Below are 24,959 nucleotides of genomic sequence, written 5' to 3'. Positions count from 1 at the left end.
CGTAGGCTCCAATGGGTATATGATTGTTGTTGCTTGTATAAGCAACCGAGGGAATCCGAATCTACATGTTTTCCCTCGTCTCCTACAAGTTTTCTTGTGGTTATGCATTTGGAGTCCCAAGAATTGTTTGATCTCGCTTTAGTATCCTCTTCATCGCTTGGAACCTGTTGACATAATACCTAACTGTAGTAATCGGATCAAATCTTATGAGATCTCTTATCGTTCTTTGAACTTCACATTCATTGGGGCCATACAAAGCTTGGTGAAGATGTTTTAAGCATGTAGTGAGTGGCTCCCATTGTTTCTCTCCAGAGGAGAAAAGTTTCAAAGAATGTCAGCCGTCCCAATTGTCGAACCATTGCAAATAAGTTCTTTAGTTTGAATTTACAATTTAGGGATGTACGAAGGCATGTGAAGTCCCGGTATCCCATGTTCAATTGCAAAAGTTTCTCGATGTTCATGTCTTCTATTGTATCTTTTGCTTTTAGTGTTCTTCCTCGCAACTGGCCTTTTCTCATGCGCACCCACACTGAAGAGAGGAGTTGTCACACAAGGATTTTGATCGTTTTTTTTTTTTTGACAGAAAAAAGTTTGTATCATATTATATCATCATCATCAATATGCACAGTACATGTTCTTTAGCATAGAATAGCTAGCCCCCATGGGGAGAGGTTTCTTTAACAAAACATTTTTGACAGACACTCATGAGCTTGAGGGCTTCTGAGTTTGTCAGAGTAGCAGAATTAGAAGAGAGGTACATATGAATCATTTGTGCCATCATCATTAGAGTAATTAGAGCAGTTGAAGTCCTCTAAATCACCAGAACTATTAGAGTCATCTATGGTAGCAGCCTGGGCTTCACTAGGTGGCACTGGTTCCTTCTTTACAGTTGGAGGGAGGACAAACCAATAAACTCAGGGGGGATTTCAAAAGGAGTAGTGTTGTCCATCCCAAAGCAGCTTTGTAGTTGGTCTTACAACAAGTCAACATTAAAAAGGGCAGCATCAGTTCTGAGCTGGTTTATCATTTCTGTAATTTTCCTTTGGTCCTATGCAACCAATTGAGAAAAAGTAAGTCAGCATGCAACACACTTTGATTAAATTGAAAATTGTTTCTGGTTATCCAAATAAACCACAGTAACTGTGCTCTGATAGGTGTCCATATCTCCTAGTAGTATGGCCTTCCAATTTATTAGCTCCCCTGTTTCAAATTGTACTATTTTCCACACCTTTCTAGCAGCAAGACAGGTAACAAAGAGGTGGAAAATACCTTCATTTATAGAGGGACACCTCATGCATTTGCCATTTCCCTTTCCAATTCTCAGTCCTCTATTGTTAGTCTACACAGCTTTATGCCATTATTAGCCAAAGCAAGGTAGACAATTTGTCAGGGATTGAGCTATTGATTACTTGGCTCTGATCGACATGCAAGAAAATGGATTATCACAAATCAAGCTCTATAGGGTAGACTTAGCTAAAACTAAAACTAAATGATAGATTCCTTCCTCATGTTGCGATGTCAATTCCTTGTCCACAAGGTAATTTCAAAGGACAATCTTAGGCAAACGGAGTAAGGAGAAAGGGTTTAGAAATAACCGCTTGACAGCAAATTGGTTTGACAAGCTTTCTCCCCCACGTAGTCCCCGAACTTCGTCTCTAAGTCTAGCACAAGCAAACTGTAAGGGCCACAAATAAGGAACAAAAACGAATTGCAAGAAAGGGAAGTGAACGAAGTGAAAGAAAATGAAGAAGAAGTCAACAACCTCTCCAAAAATTGCTCGTTTCAGTGTCCATCGGTTGCATAGACACATCCATCTTCTTGTTCTCTTCCATCATCATCACACTGAAGCGCAATACAGAGCGCCCCTACTAACCACCGACGAACTGGGTAGAATATAGAATGCGATCCAAGGGTAGCAGTACCACTGCTTAAATAGAACGTCCCCTATCCCTGAAGCCCACACATGGGTCCCCCATACCTGATGACGAAAGAAGACATCTTGCATACACCGCCACAACAAAATAGGCATAGAAGCAATTTATGGCATTAAGAATCACGTTGAACAGGTGAGGAGGCACCCAAACGCCCATACCGAGCTGCAAAATAGGCATGCAAGCAACCAAAGATAGAAAATTCAATGACAAAACCAGCTGAGGAATGGTCATCCTCAATAGCAACGACCTCACAAGATCCCTCACCAATGCAATACTCACATGGGCAACAAAATGTTGTCCAATCAGACCATGGCAAATTATCAAGGGATTTTTTAAAAAAAGGTATTCTCTATTTTTCTCTTTCGGACGCAAACGAATACTAAGGCCTACCCATTGGGGGCAAAAAATAACTAAATACTTGATGTTTCTCTTTGGAGGCCAAAAGATTCCTAAGGCCTACCCAGTGGGGGCAGGCCAAAAAATGTTTTACCTTAAAGAACCATCACTATACCGAGAGGGCAGGGAAAAATTTGAATGACTTTTGTCATTCATAAGGCCTACCCAAAAGGAGTTGGAGCAAGGCTACAACTTCTTGGCCGCATCATGATAATATGGGGGAGAGAGAGAGAGAGAGAGAGAGAGAGAGAGAGAGAGAGAGAGAGTTGAGAAGAAGTGGGAGAAAATGGTGGAGCAATAAAAAGAAATACAACAAGTTGAATACATTCAAAAGGCTTGCCCTGGAAGCTGAGAGAGAGAACAAAGGCCTGCTATGGACTGGAAGCTGAGAGAGAGAGAAGCGGAAGAAGAAGAAGAAGAAGAAGAAGAAGAAGAAGAGAGAGAGAGAGAGAGAAAGGGGGAGAAATCAATAGGTGGAAATCGAGAAAAAAATAGCTCCAAAAAGACTTTCTCTTCTTCAAGCTGCCTAATAATAAGGCTTCCCTTGGAAACGTGGGAGGCCAACAAAAATTGAGCATTTTCGCTTTGGAAGGCATCGAGTGGGAGGCCAAAAACGTGTGAAGATATAATTGCCCTCGAATGGCATAAGGCCTTGTAAAGAAAGCCCTTAAACCCTAAACCCTGAGGATGAGGAGGGAGAGCTATTGGTGAGCGATGTCCATTCTCCATCATGCCTTCTTCTCTCCTCCTCCATCGCCCTCGCCCTCGCCCTCTCCCTCTCCCTCTCCCTCTCCCTCTCCTCGCCCTCGCTTCCCTCTCCTCATCACCTGCTCTTCCACCTCCCTTCAATCCGTCTCCCTTCGATCTATCCGTTCCATCCTCCTTCAAGATCGCCATTGGAGCCCCCGCCTCCAATCCGCCCTCGCCCACTTCGCCCCCCTCCTCACCCACATTTCCTTCATGGACATCCTCAAGTCGCACACCGATGCCTCTTTGGCCTTGCGCCTCTTCCATTGGGCCGCCGCGCAGCCTAACTTCTCGCACGACTTGGCGACTTATCATGCCTTGATCGGAATGTTGGCCCAGGCGGACGACTACCAGGGGATCTGGCGCATCGTCCGTTCCATGAAGGAGCAAGGATTGATGGTTACGGACGCTCCATTCAATTTACTTATCAGGCGCTATGGCCAGGCCGGACTGACTGCAGAAGCGGAAGAAACTTTCGTAGCTATGCAAACTTATTGTAAGCCCACTCTCAGGACGTACAATAGCTTGATAAACGTTCAAGTAAACGCGGGGAAATTGAAGGAAGCCCTATGCTCTCTTACAAGCATGACCGAGAACGGGATTTCCCCAAGTAACTCCATTTACGGCACTTTAATCAATGCCCTTTGTAAGCAGGGGGCAGTAGGCATGGCGAGAGACCTTCTGGAGGACATGCCTCAACAGGATTGTCTACCTCCGCGATACCTATACCATTCAGTGATAGATGGTTTGCTGAAGGTAAATAGCGACGAAGAAGCTCTCGATGTTCTAAGGAAGATGTTGGAAAAAGGTTGCACTCCGACCGTAGTGACATATAGAATCCTAATTTATGGGCTCTGCAAACTAGGAAAAGCAGATGATGCTTTGCCTTTTTTGGAGCTCATGGTTAAGACAGGATGTAATCCGGGCCCCAAAATTTTCAATTCGCTGATTCATGGTCTCTTGAAAATGGGGCGAGCTACGACTGCAATCGTAATTTTTAGTGCGATGGAGAGCTGTGGATGCATTCCTGACGCAGTGACTTACAACACTATCATCAATTGGATGTGCAAGGAAAGTAAAGTGGACGAGGCTTTTCAATTACTAGAGCGGATGATAGACACGAAGCCTCAGCCTGACATGGGGACATTCCACACGTTAATAGACGGTGTTTTCAAGATAGGCAGAGGAGATAGAGCTACTCATGTGCTTAGTATAATGAAAGAGAATGGATTTAGTCCAAATGAAGTGACATACCGAACACTGATCAAAGGATTAGTGATGGATGGAAAGGTGGATAAAGTATTGGATTTTTCAGAAGAGATGATAAATTGTGGTTTCAGCCCCTGTACTAAATTGTACAACAGATTGATCGAAGATCTTTTTAAGGCAGGCAAAACAGAGATGGCTCTTTCCCTTTCACAGGGACTCATAGCAAAGGGTCACAGTGCCGATGTGGTGACTCATAACTTGCACATCAAAGGGCTGTGTAAAGTGGGAAAAGTCAACGAAGCGTTGGAATTATCAAATGGGATGATTGAGGGGGGATGCAATCCTGACATCGTTACGTACACTACTCTAGTTGATGCTCTTTTTAAGGCAGGCAGGACTGATGGTGCCTTTTATATCATAAGGAGAATGACAGAAAGGGGCACTGACCCCAGTGTGGTGACCTATTCAACAGTGATGAATTGGTTGAAGAAGAATGGAAAAATAGAGGAGTCTCTGGAGTTGTTGGATGAGATGATAACTAGGCAGTGTACTCCAAACAACTTTACGTACTGTACATTGATTGATGGGCTTTTCATGGCAGGGAGGATGGACCAGGCCATGTCCATTTTCAAAGGAATGAAGGCATCTGCATGCATACCCAATACGGTGACGTGCAACACAGTTACAAAAGGACTTTTAAAGGCAGGTAAAGTAGACGAAGCTTTGGAATTGGTGGAGCACATGAGGAGTATGGGATGTGCTCCTGATACTGTAACGTATACCATTTTGATGGATGGCTTATTTGCGGCAGGAAGGAGTGACATGGCCCTTTCGACTTTTTTCGGAATGGAAGAGAGAGGATGTACTCCAAATGATGTGACTTACACTTCAATTGTGGGTTGGCTTTGTAAGGAGGGTAAAATAAGTGAAGCATCTGATATATTGAATTGCATGGTGGCTAGAGGTTGTGATCCTAAGTGTCAGGCCTTTCTCAAGGAGATAATAGCTAGAGGGTAGACCACATGAAACTTAATGCTTGGACATCCCCATGGAGAACAAGATGGGCAAGGTGGCCTCTCAACTTTGTTCAGGGGGGGCTGACAACACTTGAGCTTGACCATACAGACAAGAGACTTGCAGTGAAAAGGAATAGGGCCTTGAATCTGCATGTCCATCCGCTATCGTATGGCACGATTTGTGTGCTGCAACACACTTTCTGGGATGATCTTCTAAACGCTGGAACTGCGAATGTTCAACGTATATGGCCACAGTTTGGGAGCCTTGCTTTTCTATCAGGATCATCTCACTCATTAAATTGCCGCATAGCAATGCAGTGTTCAAGAAGCCAGTTCAAGGTTGTTCAGTTTTACCACATTGCTTGCTCTTCCACACGCTAAATGGCTTTATTCTTCCAGCTGCATGTATGTAGCTTAGTGGCCTTCGTGTGCATCCGCTTCAGAATATTTATAGCCCTTGAGTATGACACAAATTCTGGGTTCAGCTTTTGCTACTGTTCTCTGAACTGCAATGACTAAACTGAAGTTATAGTGGTTTCCAGGACAATGGCAGAAATATCTGTTCTCTTTTTCAAAGCTTATTACAGAGTATATTTCCTATATTCATAGTTACTGCCTGCAATAAAGAAAAGCAATAAGAAAAACAATGATTATACTGGTTCTCTAGTTCAGAAGCGAGAGCAAGGATTGCTATATGGTGCATGGGGTTGTAAAGAGTGTACAGTATTACTGTACAAGTGGTTTGTAACCTTGTGACTGTCACGTTTAAATTTGCGACAGAGAGTTTCCGCAATTCCTGGATTCATGTAGATAAATCTTGTCTAAAATCTTCTTTTTAAAAAAATAGAGCTTCCCTCAAAGGAACCACCTATCTAAGAAATTTTGAGTTTTTCCCTACTACATGGTAGGTCCTACATGTAGCATTGCAACATGATATGTCATGGTCTAACACTGCCATCTGTTTTAAGAAATATAAGTGCTATGCCGAGGCTGCTACTTGATATTACACCATTGCTAACAGTGATTATATATTAAAGCATTGTTAAATCACCCCTTTGTTGTGATATTCCATGGTAGTACTACTTGCTATTATACCATTGGTAAGTGCTACATAGGACTAGTCTCTCTCTCTCTCTCTCTCATTCTCATACAAAAGCATTGTTAATCATACTCCTATCCCATAGTGTGGCATTGGTGATGTACTAGACTACCTTTCAATGCTATTTCAAAGAACAACAATACATGGTACTTCTAATCCATATAATAGAAATCTTGTTTAGGGAATCTTAGTACATAGTACTATTTTTCATTGCTAGCTAATACTACTTAGAATTCCAAGTGTCACATATTACTATGACATAGTACTAGCAACATGAAAGGAGACACCTAGGTGGTTCCCTTTTCCAAATGAAGAGGTTGCTTCTCGAAACATATGATGGAATGTTTCCACTCTTGGAAAAAATGGAGGCTAACCACCATGACATCACTTGAGAAATGAGAGAGCCAAGAAGAAAAAGAACAACCCATGTTAGAGAGAAGAAAGAGAACAAAAGCAAGGCACAAAGAGACAAGGGGAGGAGGAAAAGAGAGAGATGAGTGAGACACATTGTGGGAGGGGGAGACATGTAAACACACAGGATATGAAGAGACAAACATATCTTATCTTCAAACATACCTAATGAATTAGAGATACTTCAGGGTTGACCTCCCATCAAGTACACACTGAGACAACCATAAAATGCATGCAAAGTGTGAGTGTTAAAGTTCAAAACACTTCCTCACTTATTTTTTTAACTCTTAATCTCAATGTACCATACCAGCCATGGCCTCTTGGCAAATCCATCATCAAATTTACAAGTGGAACATTCTCAAAAATAGTTCATAATTTCAACGAGGGATACTCTGTGATCCTAGAGGATAAAAATCCCCACAAGCTACTAGAGATATTGAAGGAGCAATGGCTCATAGTTTTCACTAGCCCATGTAAAAAGTCCCAAAAGAAAAAGTGCACAACATGACGCCTGAATTTTATCGGGCACTTGTGCTCTTGCACTTAAAAATTGTACCATGAGGCACCTCCTAATTTCAAGGTTGGTATACACTTTGTCAAGGGCTTTGATTTCAGTTGTACAAAATGGCAACCCTTGCCATTTGCAGTGAAGAGTGGCATCTATACAACGGAGAAGCATGGCTACATGCTTGTGAAGTTGGTAAGATGGTTGGCAAATGATAGATAGCAAAGCTAGGAAAGTGATTCACATGCAAGATGACAAATCAGGATCCTAGACCATCTTTTTCTATTGGGTGCTATCATGATCAATTATACCTAATTAATCGATATCCAAGAGCATAATGCAATGTGTGTGAGATGATCTTTGCTTGGTGGAAGAAAAAAAGGGCATAGAGGAGTAGAAAGCTATGTGCAAGGGCCCCAAGGGCAAGAGGGCATAGAAGAGGAGAAAATTCAGTGCAACATCTAAATTGAGATCACAATCATTAGCAAGTCACTGTGCAATAGTGGTTTGCACAAAATTACTGCTTTTAATTTTTCCATTTTGGATTATGCCATTGTATTAGGCAATTTAATATGTAGAGAAGAGAAAAGTAAAAGACATTCAACACACTTGAGAATCTACAAGAGAACTCCACCTAAGCCCATATTGTTGCTCCTCGCGCATGTGATATGTCATTCAGGGGGAGATCTAGAGGGAGGTTCTTTTGGGATGTTTGTGAATGCAGAGAATGTGGCTGAACATTCAACTAGGATAGTGTTGTAGTTTGTTCACATGTGGCCATTGTACCGATTGTGGCAAGTAATACTAGTGCACATGGACGTGATTGGGATGGAACCCCCAAGCTACAAGAAATCCAAAAGCATGACAAGCCCTTACCCTCACTATGATCTTGTTTGGGTTAGTTCCATTTGGAAAAGTAGCTACTAGCTACCAATTATAACAGAAAGTAGCTAGTAGCTACCATTTGAGAGCTAGGTAGTTGGTATTCATTAGAGCTATCATTGCTGACTACCACCTAGTACTACTAACTTCTAAGACAATCTCTCTCTCTCTCTCTCTCTCTCTCTCTCTCTCTCTCTCTCTCTCTCTTTCTCTCTCTCTCGACCATTGTTGAAAACATTAGAGATCAGTATAGAAATTAGCAACACATAGACAAAATGTATGTACTTAACTGTGGTTAATGGTATTGCTTGAAAACTAGAAACGTGCCTGAATACATAGGAGCCAGTTGCACAACCCTTCCAAATTACTATATTTAGACATAACACCCACAACCTTGAGCCCAAGGATGATGCCAGCATATTTTATTTTCCTACATACAAAATAGTGTTTTTATTAATGCAATTGATGCATCATATTCAAAGTCAGAGCCACAAGCCCAATAGAGCTAGAGTTTCCATTGGAAGTCCCCACCACTTTCAAACCTGCCACATGATAGGTGCAGCTTATGTCCACATTAGAATTGATAAAAGATGAGTTACCCATTACAAAGGTGCACATTGAGGCATCCTCCACAATTGATGCTAAACATGGAGAGAGAAACAAGGAGGATTGTGTGATAAGAAGGGTCAAAAGGGGGATGGGAAAAAAAAAGCTTAGCAGCAGACTAATAAGAACAAGGGCTAGAAAAAGATTAAAGGTAAATTTCTCAGCCTTAGTGCACGGATTGTTGAATTATCATCGTTAATAATGAAAAACATTGAGCATTTGTGATGTTAGGTTGTGCAAGAGAGTGTTTTCTCTTTGGAGCATGCATTGGACCCACAACTATCAAAGGACAAGAAATGTGAAAAGGGCCGCAAAGAATATCGATGATTAACAGTCCAAGATGAGAGCTTGCAAAAAAGGGTGTATTGATAGCCCATTATCATAAAAGTTGAGCTTGGAGCGCAAAGAATTATATTTATGAGACAATATGGTCCATATCTTTAGATTATGCTATTGCGATCAGCAAAGATTCAGGATACAAGTGCAAATTAGTGTTTTGTGCTTTGTCCGAGGGTTAATTTTTTTAATAGGGGGACTTACATGCCTTAGCAAACACAAGGGGATTATAAAATAGCAACATAGTGTAATTAATGTGTGTAGATTTATGGAGGGGTATCTAAATTTTAAAATGGAAAAATGTATACATGTAAGAGGGGGTTAATCAATTACATGAGCAAATGTAAAAAATGCAAGAATAGGGTATTTTAATGCACGCTTCCTTGCACATGCTATAAGGGGTTTATGAAGAGTGAACCCCTTCCCCCCCGGTCCCCCCTTCATTCCTTTTGCTTGTGTAAATGACAATGATAGTGTGCAAGATTGGAATACCAATATGGGGACAATGGGAATGAAGGGTGCCATTTGCTATCAACCAATGATAGAGGTATCAAGAGTGAGCTAGAAGTCACAACCATAATAAGTGCCAAAGGTGGATGAGCATAGGGACTCCAAATAGAAGGTTTAGAACTAGTAGAACCATCACAAGTGCAAACATCTTCCCAAGTTTTGCCATTCCATTAGCCATAAATGGTGGACTCATTATTGATTTACAACCTTAAATGGTGAAAAAGGCTCCTATTGCTTCATATGCATGATATCTTGCTTACGACATACAATAGTCACCATGGTAGGTTTTATTGTAGAGTGTGGGGGTAATTATTTTGGTAAAAAGTACAAGTTCATGTGGTTGGGCGTGATACCAAATGTTTCTTGGATTGGTGTCTTGATAACTTTTTGTGGTGATACTATGGAGTGCAATAATGTTTAACAATAATATGCGAGATATTTTCATGTTGCTTTCGAGGCATCCTGCTAAGCAAGTTTTAGGTGTTCTAATTGGACTGTAGGCTAATTGCACAATTGCGATGCAAATTTTATGAATCCTATAAATCTTAGTAAACCTATTTTGTAAAAAGAAATGTCATATAAATCCTAGTCAAAAATTTATGAATCCAAAAAATCATTGTAAATCTATTTTTGACATGCCGTGGGTAGGACAAAGGCGATGAAGCAAATAAAAGCATAGTCTTCATACCTCTCTAACAAGAGTGGCACAAATCTTCTGCAAGCTAATTTTGTAGCGCCATGAAGAACTTCTCTTGCAATGCCATGAAACGCAAGGCTAGTGCCATCAAGAGAAAAACGGCGATATCTCTGCACGCAACGCCATCTCAAAGACTCACTGCTTACTTCATCTCTAAAAATACGAGAACATGTGGCAATCGACTTAGTTGGCTACTCACATTTATTGGAGGTAACACGTGGACCAATGATGCATTTCTTAGGAAACAAAGCACCCCATAAAACACATTTGATATTTTTTCCCATCTACAAACCAAAGCCTTCACTAAGGCCTACTCCCTCTACGTCGACCTCCTCTTTGACTTCTTCATCGGTGAGTTTGGCCCTACTCCACTTCACCCGGGCTATCGAGGTCTATCAGGTTAGACATGTGTCGCAAACCCTTGTCATGGACTTCTCAGACCAATCCTCCTCTTGGACCTTCATACTTCCCTTTTGCTCTCCCTCCTCCTCCATCTGCTCCATCGATTAATCCTCTCTTTGGAATTGGGTTGCGGCAAGAGCCAGCCCAGTGTTTTTGAGTGAAAACTTTTTTGCGGTGACGACTATAAGGTGGGCTTGGTGCAATATGTTTTCTTTGTCAAAGCACTCATAATCAGTATGGAGCTATTCTCACTATGTTTGAACTTTCCTCATTATGGAGGTAGTGGTAGCTATTTTGACTCCCTCCTCATGCAAGTAAAAGCTGAAAATGAGGCTCTTTACAAATGACTCTGCAACATGCAAAACGCATTGAACATTAAGACTAGATGATGGAGGAACTGAAAAATGGAGAATGCAGAAACCAGAGTAGTGATGCAAGAGCTGCAAGAGAGCTTCAAGGCCAAGAAGGATGGGGCAAAGAGTAGCCACGGTGAAGAAGACAATGAGGCAGATCTCTAGGCCAAGAAGGATGCCAAGAGTAGCAATGGTGAAGCAAGTTGCAACAGCCACAATGGAATTTGTTACGCATAACCACTTTTGCAATTTTGGAAAGTTAAGCACAAGACCTTGCAACAAGGCTACGATAAGGTTGTGCACGAGCTTGCAGTGACTTTCGAAAGTTTTGAAAAGCAGTCCATCATCATGAGAGATTCCCAAACTAGAGTTAAAATCTTAGAAACAACCCATGTTGACGCTATTAATCAATCTAAGCAGCTTCAAGAGATGCTGAGGGAATCAAATGAAGCTGTTGTATGAAGTGAGCAAAGAGTGGAGGAGATGAATGAGAACATGCGCAGCCTTAGGATGAGGGAGGAAGGAATCAAGAAGCAAATTCTTTATGTACAGAGTCAAACTGTGGTATTTACGGCTACAATAGTTAAATCGGGTGCCTATCATGTTTTGCAACAGTGTCCGAAATGCATGGTCTGCCATACCCCATCATAGATGACCGCATGATCCGATGGCTTGCGTCCTACCACCCTTTGCATGTTTTTTGCTTTGGGGTGTCTGGTGTTCTCGATAGTCTCTTTGACTTATTTCTTGATCGAAAGGGCATTCTAGCTCTCTGCCACCACTGATGCTTCATCCAAAGTGCCAAGCATGGCATGCTCGCATTGTAGAAGATCACAAAAGCAATTTACTCAAAATTTTGGGAAAGTAGGTGACATTGAACATCAACATGATGTTGCTGGAGAAGAAGTAGAAAGCTGACTCCATGGTCTAATAGGCTCTTGTGAGGACAAAGGAAGAGAGGCCGATGCCACCACAATTGAATCCCGTTGCTCCTACAATAGTTGGGAGAAGCAGCAGTGAGCAAACCGGATATGCCATTGAGGATTTGCAGAGGTCGACAATGTTCTCATCCAGCAAGCTAGTGACAGTAGATTTGTAGAGAGATTGTAAATTTGCATGTAGCCCTGCTGTGTGAGCTTGATGGCGGAGAGAGAAGCTTCACAAACTTGCCAACACAAGAAGAAGGCGAAGCCTCACCATCTTCCAACACTAGACAGGCAATGTTTTCTTTCTCGCCACGCAAGAATCCTAGGCTTGAGCCAGGCAGCAATGTCCGTAACTTGCAAGGCTCACCAAGAATCCATGATGATGAAGCAGCAGCAGTAGAGATTGATGTGGCCAATTTGAGACGAGAAATGGCTAGGAGAAAGAGGAGGCTGCCTCTTCTCCTCATCATATTCCTATGCCAATTTGAGACGAGAGAAATGGCAGAGGTAGGAGAAAGAGGAGGCTGCCTCTTCTCCTCATCATATTTCTAACGAAGAAGAGCAAGCCACCTTCTTGACCTCCCCGATTATTTCTTGGAGCCCTTACCCATTGTAGCATAGCCTCTTGAGTATCCTCCTCCTCTTGATCATCATGATGCTGCATCTTCTTCTGTGGCACCCTCTCTTCTTGAAGTAGCATGTTAACAAGGTAAACAAAAGGCAAATACCATGATGCCCATATAGCAACATGTGCACAAATTGGCACTCCCCACCATTGTATCACTAGTGGGTCAATGATGCAACAGTCTTTCAACCGAGGTGCTGATTGTTGTGCGTAAGACTAAGGTGTTATCCTTCAGCTTCCAGGACGATTGCTTAGGACTACAATATGTTTTTCTCTTAGGCTTCAGCTTCTTGTGTGTAATGTATGTGCACTAACCTTGCACTGTTGCTGCTGCAACTTGAGACCTTTGCTCGCCTCCCTGCTCTAGGTGAATCCGAGAACATTCCCAAACTCATCCTTTAAAAACACAACAAAGTGCAGTTTCAATCTCATGATAGTCACTCACAAGGTTGAAAACCATAAACTCCATCATGCATAGCAGGGACTACTACTATGACATCCCCACTGACATCATCAGCGCCCAACTTGAGTACAAATCACCTCTCCTTGGCAGGCCCAATGTATGTATTTCATCTTGCTATAAAAAGAAATGGCCAAGCTTACAAAACACTAAGTCGGTCATTTCAATGAGGGCTGTACCAAAGAATGATTCATTTTGTGGCTATCATCTAGGGCCATTCAACCTTGACAACAGTAGCAAGGACCCCTACTATCTTATGAATGAGACCGAAATTGGCACCCATGGCCATGAGAGCAAGTAGGCCAAAAAGAGATACATGTTGAACTAGAATTGATCTCAAACCATTTTGTGCTTCCAAGACCATTGACTTGACATGTAAGCTTCTCTCTCTCTTTTATTAAAGTTGTGCTTTTTTATAACTACCTAGACTTACATTATCCCATTTTGCTTGAATATGCAATGTCCTTTTCAAACAATTGCTATGTAATACTGCTTTCTATTGCATAGCATTGGTACAATACGATTATCAATTACCACTTCTACTTTATCATTTAGGAATGACACGATAGCGCGACATAGTAGTGCTATATATTGTCATGTGGTGGATTCTAATATTTAGCAATTGAAGATGAATATGCTAGTACGACATGGTGAACAATTCAAATGTGATATGAGATAAGCAAGCTCAAGGTGAGCCTGAAAATACAATGCTCACATGGGAGAGAGTACTGTAAAAACCCTTCACCTCTAGATGAAAAAAAAAAAATTCAAGGTTACAAAAAATCTGCTATACATGGAACACACTCCAATGGGTGCATGCTTGTACAAAGCAAAATTTCATTGACCAACCGGCTAAGAAAGGTGGGCATTGGACATGCTACATAAGAGCATTTTAGAACTCATCTCTATCCATGATGAAGGCTTTGAACTGTGGGAGAATCGTTTACAAAATAATGCTAGAATCTCCTTAATCCCAAATTTAATTCAATTAGATTGAATATAACATTTGAGTCAATGCATAAAGTTGTGGAGCAAATGACTGCAATTACCCTACAAAGAGTGGTGATACTTCAAGCATTAAGTATGAGGTCATACTGGCTCATATTTAACAACTTTAAAAAAGCATGGATTTCTATTGGACCAAAAGTCAAGGCCCCATTGGGCAAAGCATGACAAATGTCAATAACACTTGTCATGCTCTCAATTTGGGAGTACTTGAACTAGTTGGTGAGCCTTAGCACGCTTGTGGTACAAGAAGTATTAAACTACATAATGGGGAGCTGGAACATTATGATGGATGTCCGAAGAGTTAATTTAGTTACTACCAATCCTAAAACATATGGACCAACGGTCATGTAGCTATTCTATTTAGTTGGTTCGTCAATGTCATGCAACACGTCCAGTAGAAATTGCTACTGAGAGCTCATGCTTGAACTCTCTCCCCAACCATGTAGAAAAATATCCTAAAAATAGTATTTTCTTGTGATACTGTTAGCTAATGATAATAGTGCTTACCGTTGTTGAACTAGTGGCACTATTACAATTTGAAAAGACAAATGTACTGTCAACACGTAGTCATGTGATTGGTTGTCAGGCAGTTTCATGCCCTCCATCTTTGCCTTTGGTGCTCTCAACATCCATTATGCCAAGAAGTCAGTGTGTAGCAAAAGAACAAGTGGGGATATGATACCTTCGCTCACAGATCTAGCTGTTCCTACCTTGCCCGTGGATTACAACCTGGGAGGCTGCATGCCTGAGAGTTTTAAGATTCATCTAAAGGTTCCAGTGAGTACAGTATTTTTTGTCCCACTCTATCATGTACCTTCACAGAACCTAATTTGTAATGGCCCATTTCAAATCCTTCCCAAGATACGTCTATCCTTTAAAACCACTTTTGTGCCATCGAGTAGCACCATGAAATAGTAGCAAGGCCTCACGCTGTCAAGCCTTCATTATCCTCTTTATAATTTGCACGCAATCTGCAGAAATATCCTTTCCACTCCCCATGCCTTATTAGCCGTATTTTTCAGAAAATTATTGATGATACTCCAGGCTTCTGAGAAAGTTTGGGGTGGTTGCCAAATAACATAGCTGAGAAAAAACAAGATGGAACTGAAACAAACTTGTATTCCAAAATACAGCACTATTAGCCTCAGGCGAGGACTTGGTTTCTCCCACAAAAATTTCCTGGACATCAAGACATGTTCCAGAAGCTCAACAGAAGCCTTACAAGAGTATTTTTTTGTAAACCTCCTTGATGTTTTCCCTCGGAAGGAACGACACGTTGCATGTTCAGCCTTAAATAAAGCTCCCATGGATTTGGAAACCTTGACTATGTTCACTCCTAAGGTTAACATGAATTTGTCCATTTCAGTGATGGATCAGTAGATCTCTAGAACTATTGTTACAATTCTTGCTTGACTAGGTATTCGGGAACAAGCCTGATCAATACAGTAGGTGGCACACATTCATGTTTCCACAGCATGCATTGCCAACAAGTCAAATCAACAATGTCACCTTGAAAATGCCTTTACCAGAGCTTGTAAGAAAATAGGGGAAGATTCAAATAGACACTTCCTAATGAGCTTCCAAAGCTCTTATCTCTTCCCTGAGACTGGTCTCTTGAGATAATTTTTCTTGCTGTGCAGGATTCAAACAATATGTTCCTGCTCCTTCCTGCACCTTTTGCTTGATCTCTTCTATCTGTCGAAGTTTTTTATGGAGTGTCCTTAACTTCTTCCCAACATCATCCACTATACAAGAGTAAACATGCAACAAGCAATAATGAACTCCTAAACTGAGACAAATATATTACTTAAGAGAAAAAGAAAGATATCAAGTGGGTGCACCAGCTGTTTGAAATACATTGCAAAACATTCTTTCTTCTACCTGAGTTATCAGCACCACCATTCAGAGCCGCTGGAAGAACTTCAAGTTGTTTCCCCTACAAAACATCAATTTCACAAAACCATTGCATTTCAAATCACCCCACCTGCTGACATACGAGTGTCACCCAAATACATCCGGAGTTGGATAACTCATCTGGAATTTTTTTAAATATACAATCTGATTTTAGTTTGATATGGAGTTCAATTTACAATAAACCCACAGATACATGACCAAAACAAAGTTAAAAAGATACAATAGAGTTATACTAAGCATCCTGATCCCCAAAGTCCAGTACCATACCAAATTAGAGATGGCATTTTCATTCAAAACTGCAACAGGGTCTGAAGCATCTTTCTTCTCTTTCTGTTTGTCCCTCCGCTTTTTATTCTTCAAAGCACTCTTGCTTAGCTCACCAGTAGATCTGCACCCTCCACTCGATTAAAGATATAAACAAGGCAATTCGGCATCAAATTGAAAACACAAGGTAGATACAATATAATTTTAAGTGTTCCCAAAAAGCCTTGAATGCTCTTACCCGAAAGCATCTCCTCCAAGCAACTGCAAATGAAGACAAACGAATCCATATGTTACCTCTCTCTCTCTCTCTCTCTCTCTCTCTCTCGCTACATTGGGCGTTCAGATTTTGGTCTCATAGTCCTCTGGCCTATTGCGGGCATAATAGATTATATGCACTCCACACCCTCTTGCGATCTCTCGATCTCTCTCTGTTTCTCTCTCTCTCTCAACTCTTGTATATAGAAGCTAACACAAAAATTGAGTGTCACCTGATCCTTGATAGCAGATGCAGCTTTTGCATGTGGAGTCTGATATGCCATTGACTTTGAAGCAGCTGTTGCCAGTTTGGTTGGAGCAACCCCAGCCCTTAAGCCTGTTGAAGCATCTCTTGAGTTAACACATCTTAGAAATGCCCAAATTTGAATTAAGAATTCTCTCTCTCTCTCTCTCTCTCTCTCTCACACACACACACACACACACACACACACACACACACACTTTTTTTTTTTGGGTGAAATCTTTGATTGATCATATTACATGAGTGGCAACCTCAAAACAAGGTGCTACAACTACATCAACTGAAAATTTCAGTATATGCCAAAAAGACCTCATGATCTATGCAGCGGGTTTGCAAGCAATCAAAGAAAGATTGCTGCAGAGAACGCCTGAAAAAGCCAAACAGAGAGAAAGTAGGATCACCAAAGACTTTACAATTCCTATATGTCCATAACGTCCATAGTGCCCAGTAGCAAACCCAAATGCAAAAAAGATGAGACTCCGGTCTAGATAGATGAAACCCAAATAGCCAAAAGAACTTCCCAAACAGAACATATGGGAATCTCGCTTGCAGGCGCTCATGATCAATGGCAAGTAAAATTGAATATATGCCACGAGGATGGACTGCACTATTCGAAGACGAACGTGCAAAGGCTAGGTTGCTAGTTTCCAATACTCGAGCTTTTTTTGAAGCTTAGCCAAAACCCAATCAATTTGTTGTCGGCGAGTGAGTTTCCACCCCAAAGGGTAACCAAGATGACGAACAAACTGAGTGGGTGGAATGATATCTCCAGGCCATAAGAGACTATGCCAGTCTTTGGAATGCAAAGGGAGTAACTTAGACTTCTGAAAATTAACATGAAGACCAACTGCCAAACCATAAACAGAGAGGGCCTGCATCAAGGCACCAAGATCATGAGGCGTATTCTTCGGGGTAAAGAAAGAATCATTAGCATAAGCTTGAGCAACCATGCTGCAATTAGCATCCAATTCCAAGCCATGAAGTAATCCTGTAGCCACAAGATGATCAATATATTGCAGCATAGGATGAGTAGCAATGGCATACAGTAAAGCACTGAAAGGGCATCCCTGGTGGACCGAACAACGAAGAGTCCACTCATCAGAGATATCCCCAGAAAGAATGCAAGCCGCATTGCTATCTCTGTAAAGCCAGTAAATACCCTGCTGCATTTTTTGTCCAAACCCCAAAGCTCGCATAGTTTGCGAGATGAAATCCCATTCAACTGTATCAAAGGCTTTTGCAATATCTACCTGCAAGAGTAGAACATCCTGCTGCGTGTATTTGGCATATTCAATCCCAATATAAGCATTGGCAATGTTATTTGTGATATGGCGACGTGGAACAAAGCCATATTGGGAGGGATGCAACCCATCATGCAAATAATCTTTAATACGATCAACCACCATTTTGGCAATGATCTTGTAAATGATTGGCATGAGCGTGATTGGCCTCCAATCACCTAGTGAATCACATAGCTGCTTCTTTGGAATCAGCTTGAGAAGACCCTTTTTCCATGACACAGGCATTTGCTGATTTTGCCATGCTGCATTTACCATTTGCAGCAAGGTGAATTTAAGAAGATCCCAAAAAGCAAGAAAGAATTCAACAGTGAGACCATCCCATCCTGGAGATTTCCATCTGCCACAGGATCTCAATGCATCAGACAATTCCTTTTCAATGAAGGGATGTTCAAGTTCCAAAGCCTGAGCATTAGACGGAATTGGATGAACATGTTGCAAAAGAAGCTGACGTGCAGACACGACCTGAGGAGAAAGAGTATCCACATGCCCAAAATGAGTGGAGAAGTACTGCATACATAAATCGGCAAGCTCTGAACGAGATGTTGACCAAGAATCATCAGGCATCCGGATCCGACAGATATTGGCAGCTTTTATTTTGTAGTGTAAGCTCTTAAAAAATTGCTTGGAAGAGCAGCCTTTATCCAAAAAGGCCCATTGTCTGGATCGGGTTTCCCATTTAGCAAGCTTTCTGCGATCATTGGATTGAAGAGAGAATTGAGCCTGACATAAGAGCATGCTTTCCTCTGAAGACAAACGGCGAAGATGAGCAAGCTCAATCAAACTCTAACAAGTAAATTTGGCATGTGCTACAGTCTCCCTTATGGCTTGCATATAGGATTTGCCATAAACCCGAATAACTGCTTGCATCGGAGCAACAAAAGCCTGCCAGGCATAATCCAAACCAATGTGTATCTGACGAGAGAGAGGCTGAATAGCATCAGAGACCAAGGCTTTAAAGTCAGCATGCTCTAGATAACTATTATTAATCAGCAAAAGCCTTCGGCAAGGCAATCTGTCAGTGGGAAATTCATGTAAGAAAAGCCTCAATCAAAGAGGAGCATGATCCGAATGTGTGAAAGCATGATCAACCCAAAGTTGACAAGTAAAGGCATCACAATGCTGTGAATCAACCTGATACCATCTGTCCAAGCGTGCCCGATAAGGAGATCAAGCATTATGCTGAAAGGTATAGCCCAGAAGCATGGGCTGTAAATCCTTCCAAAGATCAACCAGGCGCAACTGAAGCAAAAAATCAGACCATGCCTGTGTTTCAGAAGCCAACATATGAGTGTGGCCTGAGGTGTTGTCACCCGATTGAGGGGCATTATTAAAGTCACCACAAATGAAGGCATGTTGTTGCCATGGATAGCTATGCATGGCAGCCTAGATCAAAGCTCTATCACGAGAAGATTAGGGAGCATAAACCGATGCAAACTGAACAATAATCCATCTACCATGGCGATCATTGAGAGCCACAATAGGTTGAAGGTCGTGCTTTACCAAAAAAGCCACGCCAGAAAAGGAGTGCTCTCCAGCATAGAAGATATCATAACCAGCAAAATCGCCTATCTGACCAGCATACATATGCTGATTATGCTCTTGCAAAGCAACTATATCAGGCTGCAATTGGCTGATATACATCCAGACCAGTTTCCATTTGCGACCATCACACATTTCCTGTACATTGAGAGTAACACACTTTAGATAATCAAGCATATTTACAATTATGGGACAGGTATGTACAGCAACTAACGCGCTGTCTACGTCTGCATTTCCACCTCAATGTCCGGGCCTCTGCCCCGGAGAGGATAAAAGTGCAACAACTTCCTCTTCAAGAAACAAGGTCCAATTTGCAATCACAGCAGTCCAGGTCAAGCCAACACCAGAGTTTTCAGCAGGTGTTTTCCCATGAGAGGATGCACCACTCCAAGTCTGAGAAGGCAAAGGTCACCTAGGAGAGATCACTTTGCGAGGAGTTTGCCATCCGTCAGTCAAATTTTTGTCCTTCCCTTAAGGTGGAGAGGACAAAGGCACAGGAAGAGAAGCATTACCATTTGAGACAGCCAGGGCTTTGCCTTTATCTTAAACACAGAAAAACTGTTTGACCCCTTTGTTTTTTACCACAGAAGAGGCATTTGCATTCTTATTCAAAGGCTGAACCATTTCAGCTTGCACTGGCATCCGTGGAGCTCAGGAAGGGCATTGTGAAGCCATGTGCCCAAATTGCTTGCATTCAAAGCAAGCACCTACAAACAGCCTCCACTTGAGCTTGTAAAAGGCACTCCCCATGGAACCATTATTCATCGTAACCGAATATGAAGCTGGAGTGGGATGATCTGTGTCCCACAAAATGCAGAAGTGATTCGAGTTTGGGTCGCGGTGGACATACCACCTTACCGAGGGAAGCTGCAATTTTAGGTAAAAGCGAAGACAAGCATTGAGAAAAATCCACACTTCTACCCAAACAAGATAACGATGCCGAATCAATGCCTGATAATCCCAGGTGGGAGACCAGAGCAAGACATGGATCATCTGCTGGCCATAGAAGAGAGGAGAGTTCTCCAGCAAAACCTGATGGTGCTCTTCATCAGCCATGATGATCTCAAAAAAACCCCTCGCTGCATAATGAGCTTTTTTAATATAAGAACCACCCAGGGTTTGAGTCAACCAATTCCCAACATCTGCTGCAGCAGGCATCTGTCCTGGGAAGAAAATTATAATGGCATGCTTTGCATACTCCTTAACTGAATCAAAGATATCATCCACTTCCACCATAATGCCAGTGGTGGGAAGTGGATCTTTCCAACCCTTGCGGGTGTCTTCAAACCCTTCATGCATAACCTCATAAACAAGCTGAGCCTCACTAGAGGCATGAAGGGAATCATCTGAATCCATCACCTATTTTTGTTTCTTGTTGGAAACCAACTTATCTTTGTGAAAGGTTTTCTCATAGGAATAATCCGCCATTTGAGTCAAGGAAAAGGAGATACAAGGAGGCTAAAGTAAGAAAATGCATACAGAATTTGGAAGGCTTGGAAGCAGCAAGGCTTTACAAAGAGGAAAGCACATCAGGTACAGCAGCAACAGAATCTGTACAGACGGCCTGACAGTACGGATGGAACAAACACAAATACGGACAACCTGATAGAAAATGTACGGACGACCTGACGTACCTGACAGAAAACGTACAGCCTGACAGAAAAGTACGGACGTGCCTGACATAAAAAGTACAGACTGACAGAAGAAGTACGGATGCTGACAGAAAGCGTACGGACGGGCATACGGCCTGACAGAGAAAAGGTACGGACGGGCTGACAGAAAGCGTACGTAACAAAATGGAATTGTACCGAGCAAAAACGGATCTACAACAGAACCTCGAAGGCGTCAAACGGCAGGAGAAACGAGCAGCTGCAACGTGGGAGCACGTGAGCTGGAGTGGGAACCAAAAAAGGGTGCAAGAAGCCCTAAACAAAGGGCACGCAAGGTGCTGGCTGCAAGCAGTGGCCTCTCTCACACACACCCTCTTCCACACACACACACACACACTCTCTCTCTCTCTCTCTCTCTCTCACACACACACACACACACACACACACAACCACACACGGGCAGGCACATACACAAAGGCCTAGGTTTATCCCTAAACTTAGCAGCTTGAGATGTTCCTGTTGTAGGAGAGTGAAGTCACCATCCAAGTATATTTTTGTCCCTTTCAAAGTTGTTCTCATACTCATGAGGGTAGATCTATCCATGGCAGTCCGGAGTTTCAGCACTAAAGGTCTTGTGGGTGTCTCCACCTTGCCTACCAACCAGGCTGTGTCACATGTGAGATTGACTCCCATCTTCATGGACAAGACAAAACTTGGGCATCTGCCATTGGAGTATCTCCTACTGTCAAGCATCTTACCAACACTGCATGGCAGCCATCTCTCTCTTGAGGGTTGTATTTTCTGCTCTAAGTTCCTCCATAGCTTTGCAGCCCCCTTCTGAGGTCACCTGCCTGTCTCTCATTTGCTGTAGTTCAGTCCCTAATGCATGTACCTTGTCTTGGAGGTTGATTCTCTAGGTTTCCCACCCTTCTTTCTTTTTCCCACTCTTCACACTTTGCCTTTTCTTTCCTCCATTCCTCCTGTATTTTTCCTCCTTGCTTCTTGAATTCATTGAGTGTCTTGTCTACATGAGCCTTCTCAGCCATTAAAGCCACATTGGTGGCCTCCAAACTGTCGGTCCTCTCAATTAATGCAAGGCATATTTTTGTTGAGGCAGACCAATACCTCATTTGTAGCTTTGTGAGCTGTCCCTGATGATGAGAGGGCTACCATGGCATTGTCTAGGGCTTGTTTGCCCATGTGTCTTCTAAAAAGCCTCGTGTTGGCATCTTGCTTTGCTGTCTTAGCCCCTTCTTGCAGTCTTGAATCTCTTCACTTGGAACCCATGTTTGTTGATCTGATTTTTCCCTCCCTTTGTTTCTGTTTGCAGGCCCTTCAGGTCCTTGTCAAATGTGACCGATCATAAGCTCACAGGGACCCTTGTTGTAGGTACAGCAGTTTGAGGGAGGGCCTGGAGTCTTTGGCGCAGACAGCAGCAGCTCACCGGGGGGCCTGGAGCCCCTGACGCAGTAGCAGCTCACGGAGGGGGTCTTGGGAGCTCTGGCACAAGAAAGGTGCCTGCAGCTAGGCATCTAGCCTGGCGAAGGCCCGGGGGCAGCAAGGCTCCACTATGGGCTTGGGTGCAATGGACAGCAGGAGCACGGCGGCGATGGCGCGACAGCAGGGCCTGGGCACAGCAGCAGCAGCAGCAGGGCGATGGCTCACAGGGGGGCTGGGGGGGGGAGGATGAGGGAGAGGGGGAGGGAGGAGAGAGAGAGAGAGAGAGAGAGAGAGAGAGAGATTCATTAATGTATGCGAAAGGTTAAAAAAAGGCCCATGAGACTAAAGAAACTAAAATGATCATGAGAGTATACCCCTGATGGGGAATTAGAGGTGTCTATCATTTCTCCCAAGAAACTGCTGATGGATTGAATCTAAGGACAGAAGGAAAAAGACTCCATGTGTCAGGAGTCCTGCCATGTCCTGTAGCTTGTCTTTTTTCATGTGCCAGTCATGAAAAGTCTGAGCTCCACGTGGGCTAGACATAGGGTCCCATCATGAGTTATGGTGTCTCCGGAACATGCCGGAGACCTATTGTTGGTGCCCTCGACTCCTAGGAGGGAGGGAATGGTACCAGTCATGGCAGCAAGAAAAGCAGGAAAATGGGCTGCCTACAGAGATGGCAACGTGATCATCAAAGAAAGAGTAGATAGAGGGGAGAAAGAAGATGGGGAATTATGACGGTGTCGAGCCTAGGGGACGTGTGCACACACCAGACTGAAAATATCAGTATGAAATTGTAATGGCACACTATGGTCTGACCCGGGAGGTCTCTCGAAGACATACAGTAATAGAGATTTGATCTTCTACACTGAGACACATGAGATCCCTGGCAGAGGACTGCCCACAGTAACAGGATACACCTGGGACTCAGCTCAGAGGAGGGAGTTGAGGAGAGATAGCGGAGTACAAGGCTCCGTTTGGGTGGCTGTCCTTTTTAAGTCACATTTGAGACCACATATATCTGTGGTCCGGAGAGAGGAGCATGCATGACACATGTGGATACACGTTCAGCTTCTAGATGCTCAACCCATCTTCATTACAGTGTGTTACTTCCCTCCAGACACATCATCCTGTGCACGAGAGGTCACTACAGACGGACACATGCCATATGAGACGATTCAAGATGACAAAGATCCATATATAGTCCTAGAGCTAGATGCAGTTGAGCTCCGGATATTGAGACACTTTGCAAATGCCCCACAGGTGACACGATATGGACAACATCTCCTTGAGCTAGGGGCAGGATCATTTATAATGGTCTTTAGAGATGGCCATCATCGGGAGAACTCACCTACTTTCCACATGGTGGTGGATCTAGTACGGTGGACTATCTACTGGGCCCACTAGATTTTGTCTCACGGATACACGACTTTGTCATACCTGTTAGACAAAGAGAGAGTGAGAGAGCAAGAGAGCTGAACGTCAGATTGCAATGGATGAAGTGACTGAATACAACAAGAGGGAAAGGTTTTGTCTAAGTGACAAAACCTCATCCTTCACTAACCATAGTTAGTGAACTAACTGTGGTCAACGGGGAAAACCTCTAAGGAGGGAAAAGTGCCCCTAACCTACTTATTACATTACATTGGTCACTACTAGAATATAATAATAATTCTAACACCCCCCTGTAGTGCCAATGTCATGTACAAGGAAATGATCAATCACCAAAAGGAGATAAGTTCAGGGCACTGTGAAATGCCTCAAACTTTTCACGTGGAAGTGCTTTGGTGAAGATGTCTGCAACATTGTCATGTGTTGACACACAGATTATACTGATCTCTCCTGCATGCAACTTCTCTCTGACATAGTAATAGTGAATCTCAATGTGCTTCGTGCGAGCATGAAACACAGGATTCTTTGCCACTGCTATAGCACTCTGACCATCAGTGAGAATCGAACATTCCATTCAAAATTTGCAGCCATTGTTATAACTGACCTGATGGTGGTCATTCTAGATGTAGGAGCAAAAGTCTCCTCATAATCTATGCCCTTTTTCTAAGCATATCCTTTTGCAACCAGCCTTGCCTTGTACCGATCAATGGACCCATCTGGCTTTCTTTTGACTTTGAAAACCCAACATGTACCTATGGCATTCTTACCTGGTGGCAAATCCATGACATCCCAAGTCTGATTTTTATGAATGGACTGCAATTCATCGTGCATGGCATTCATCCAATGCACATTATCCT

The 24,959-nt window shown here is 42.7% G+C and overlaps 2 protein-coding genes across 2 annotated transcripts in view; one reads left to right on the top strand and one right to left on the bottom strand.

The window, feature by feature from the left end:
• Positions 1-3,018: 3,018 nt before the first annotated feature.
• On the top strand, positions 3,019-6,051 carry LOC147898555 (uncharacterized). Its single transcript, XM_087379083.1, has one exon. The coding sequence runs from the start codon at positions 3,045-3,047 to the stop codon at positions 5,301-5,303; it is 2,259 nt and encodes a 752-aa protein (XP_087235209.1). The 5' UTR covers positions 3,019-3,044; the 3' UTR covers positions 5,304-6,051.
• Positions 6,052-15,328: 9,277 nt separating this feature from the next.
• LOC147898554 (Eukaryotic translation initiation factor eIF2A family protein) overlaps positions 15,329-24,959 on the bottom strand; it is a 35,594-nt gene continuing 25,963 nt past the window's right edge. The window contains exons 12-16 of the mRNA XM_087379697.1: positions 16,789-16,892; positions 16,539-16,561; positions 16,304-16,424; positions 16,004-16,058; positions 15,329-15,867 (exon numbers count right to left, since the gene is read on the bottom strand). Of these exons, the coding sequence (XP_087235823.1) occupies positions 15,692-15,867; positions 16,004-16,058; positions 16,304-16,424; positions 16,539-16,561; positions 16,789-16,892 (479 nt within the window). The 3' untranslated portion in view covers positions 15,329-15,691. The remainder of the gene's footprint in view (positions 15,868-16,003; positions 16,059-16,303; positions 16,425-16,538; positions 16,562-16,788; positions 16,893-24,959) is intronic.

This window comes from Dipteris shenzhenensis, chromosome 9 (assembly GCF_047967505.1).
Source record: "Dipteris shenzhenensis isolate YYH24624 ecotype China chromosome 9, Dip_SZ_1.0, whole genome shotgun sequence".
Lineage (NCBI taxonomy): Eukaryota > Viridiplantae > Streptophyta > Polypodiopsida > Gleicheniales > Dipteridaceae > Dipteris > Dipteris shenzhenensis.
Note: the sequence above shows the minus strand (reverse complement) of the source record. Positions and strands in the feature narration are given on the sequence as shown.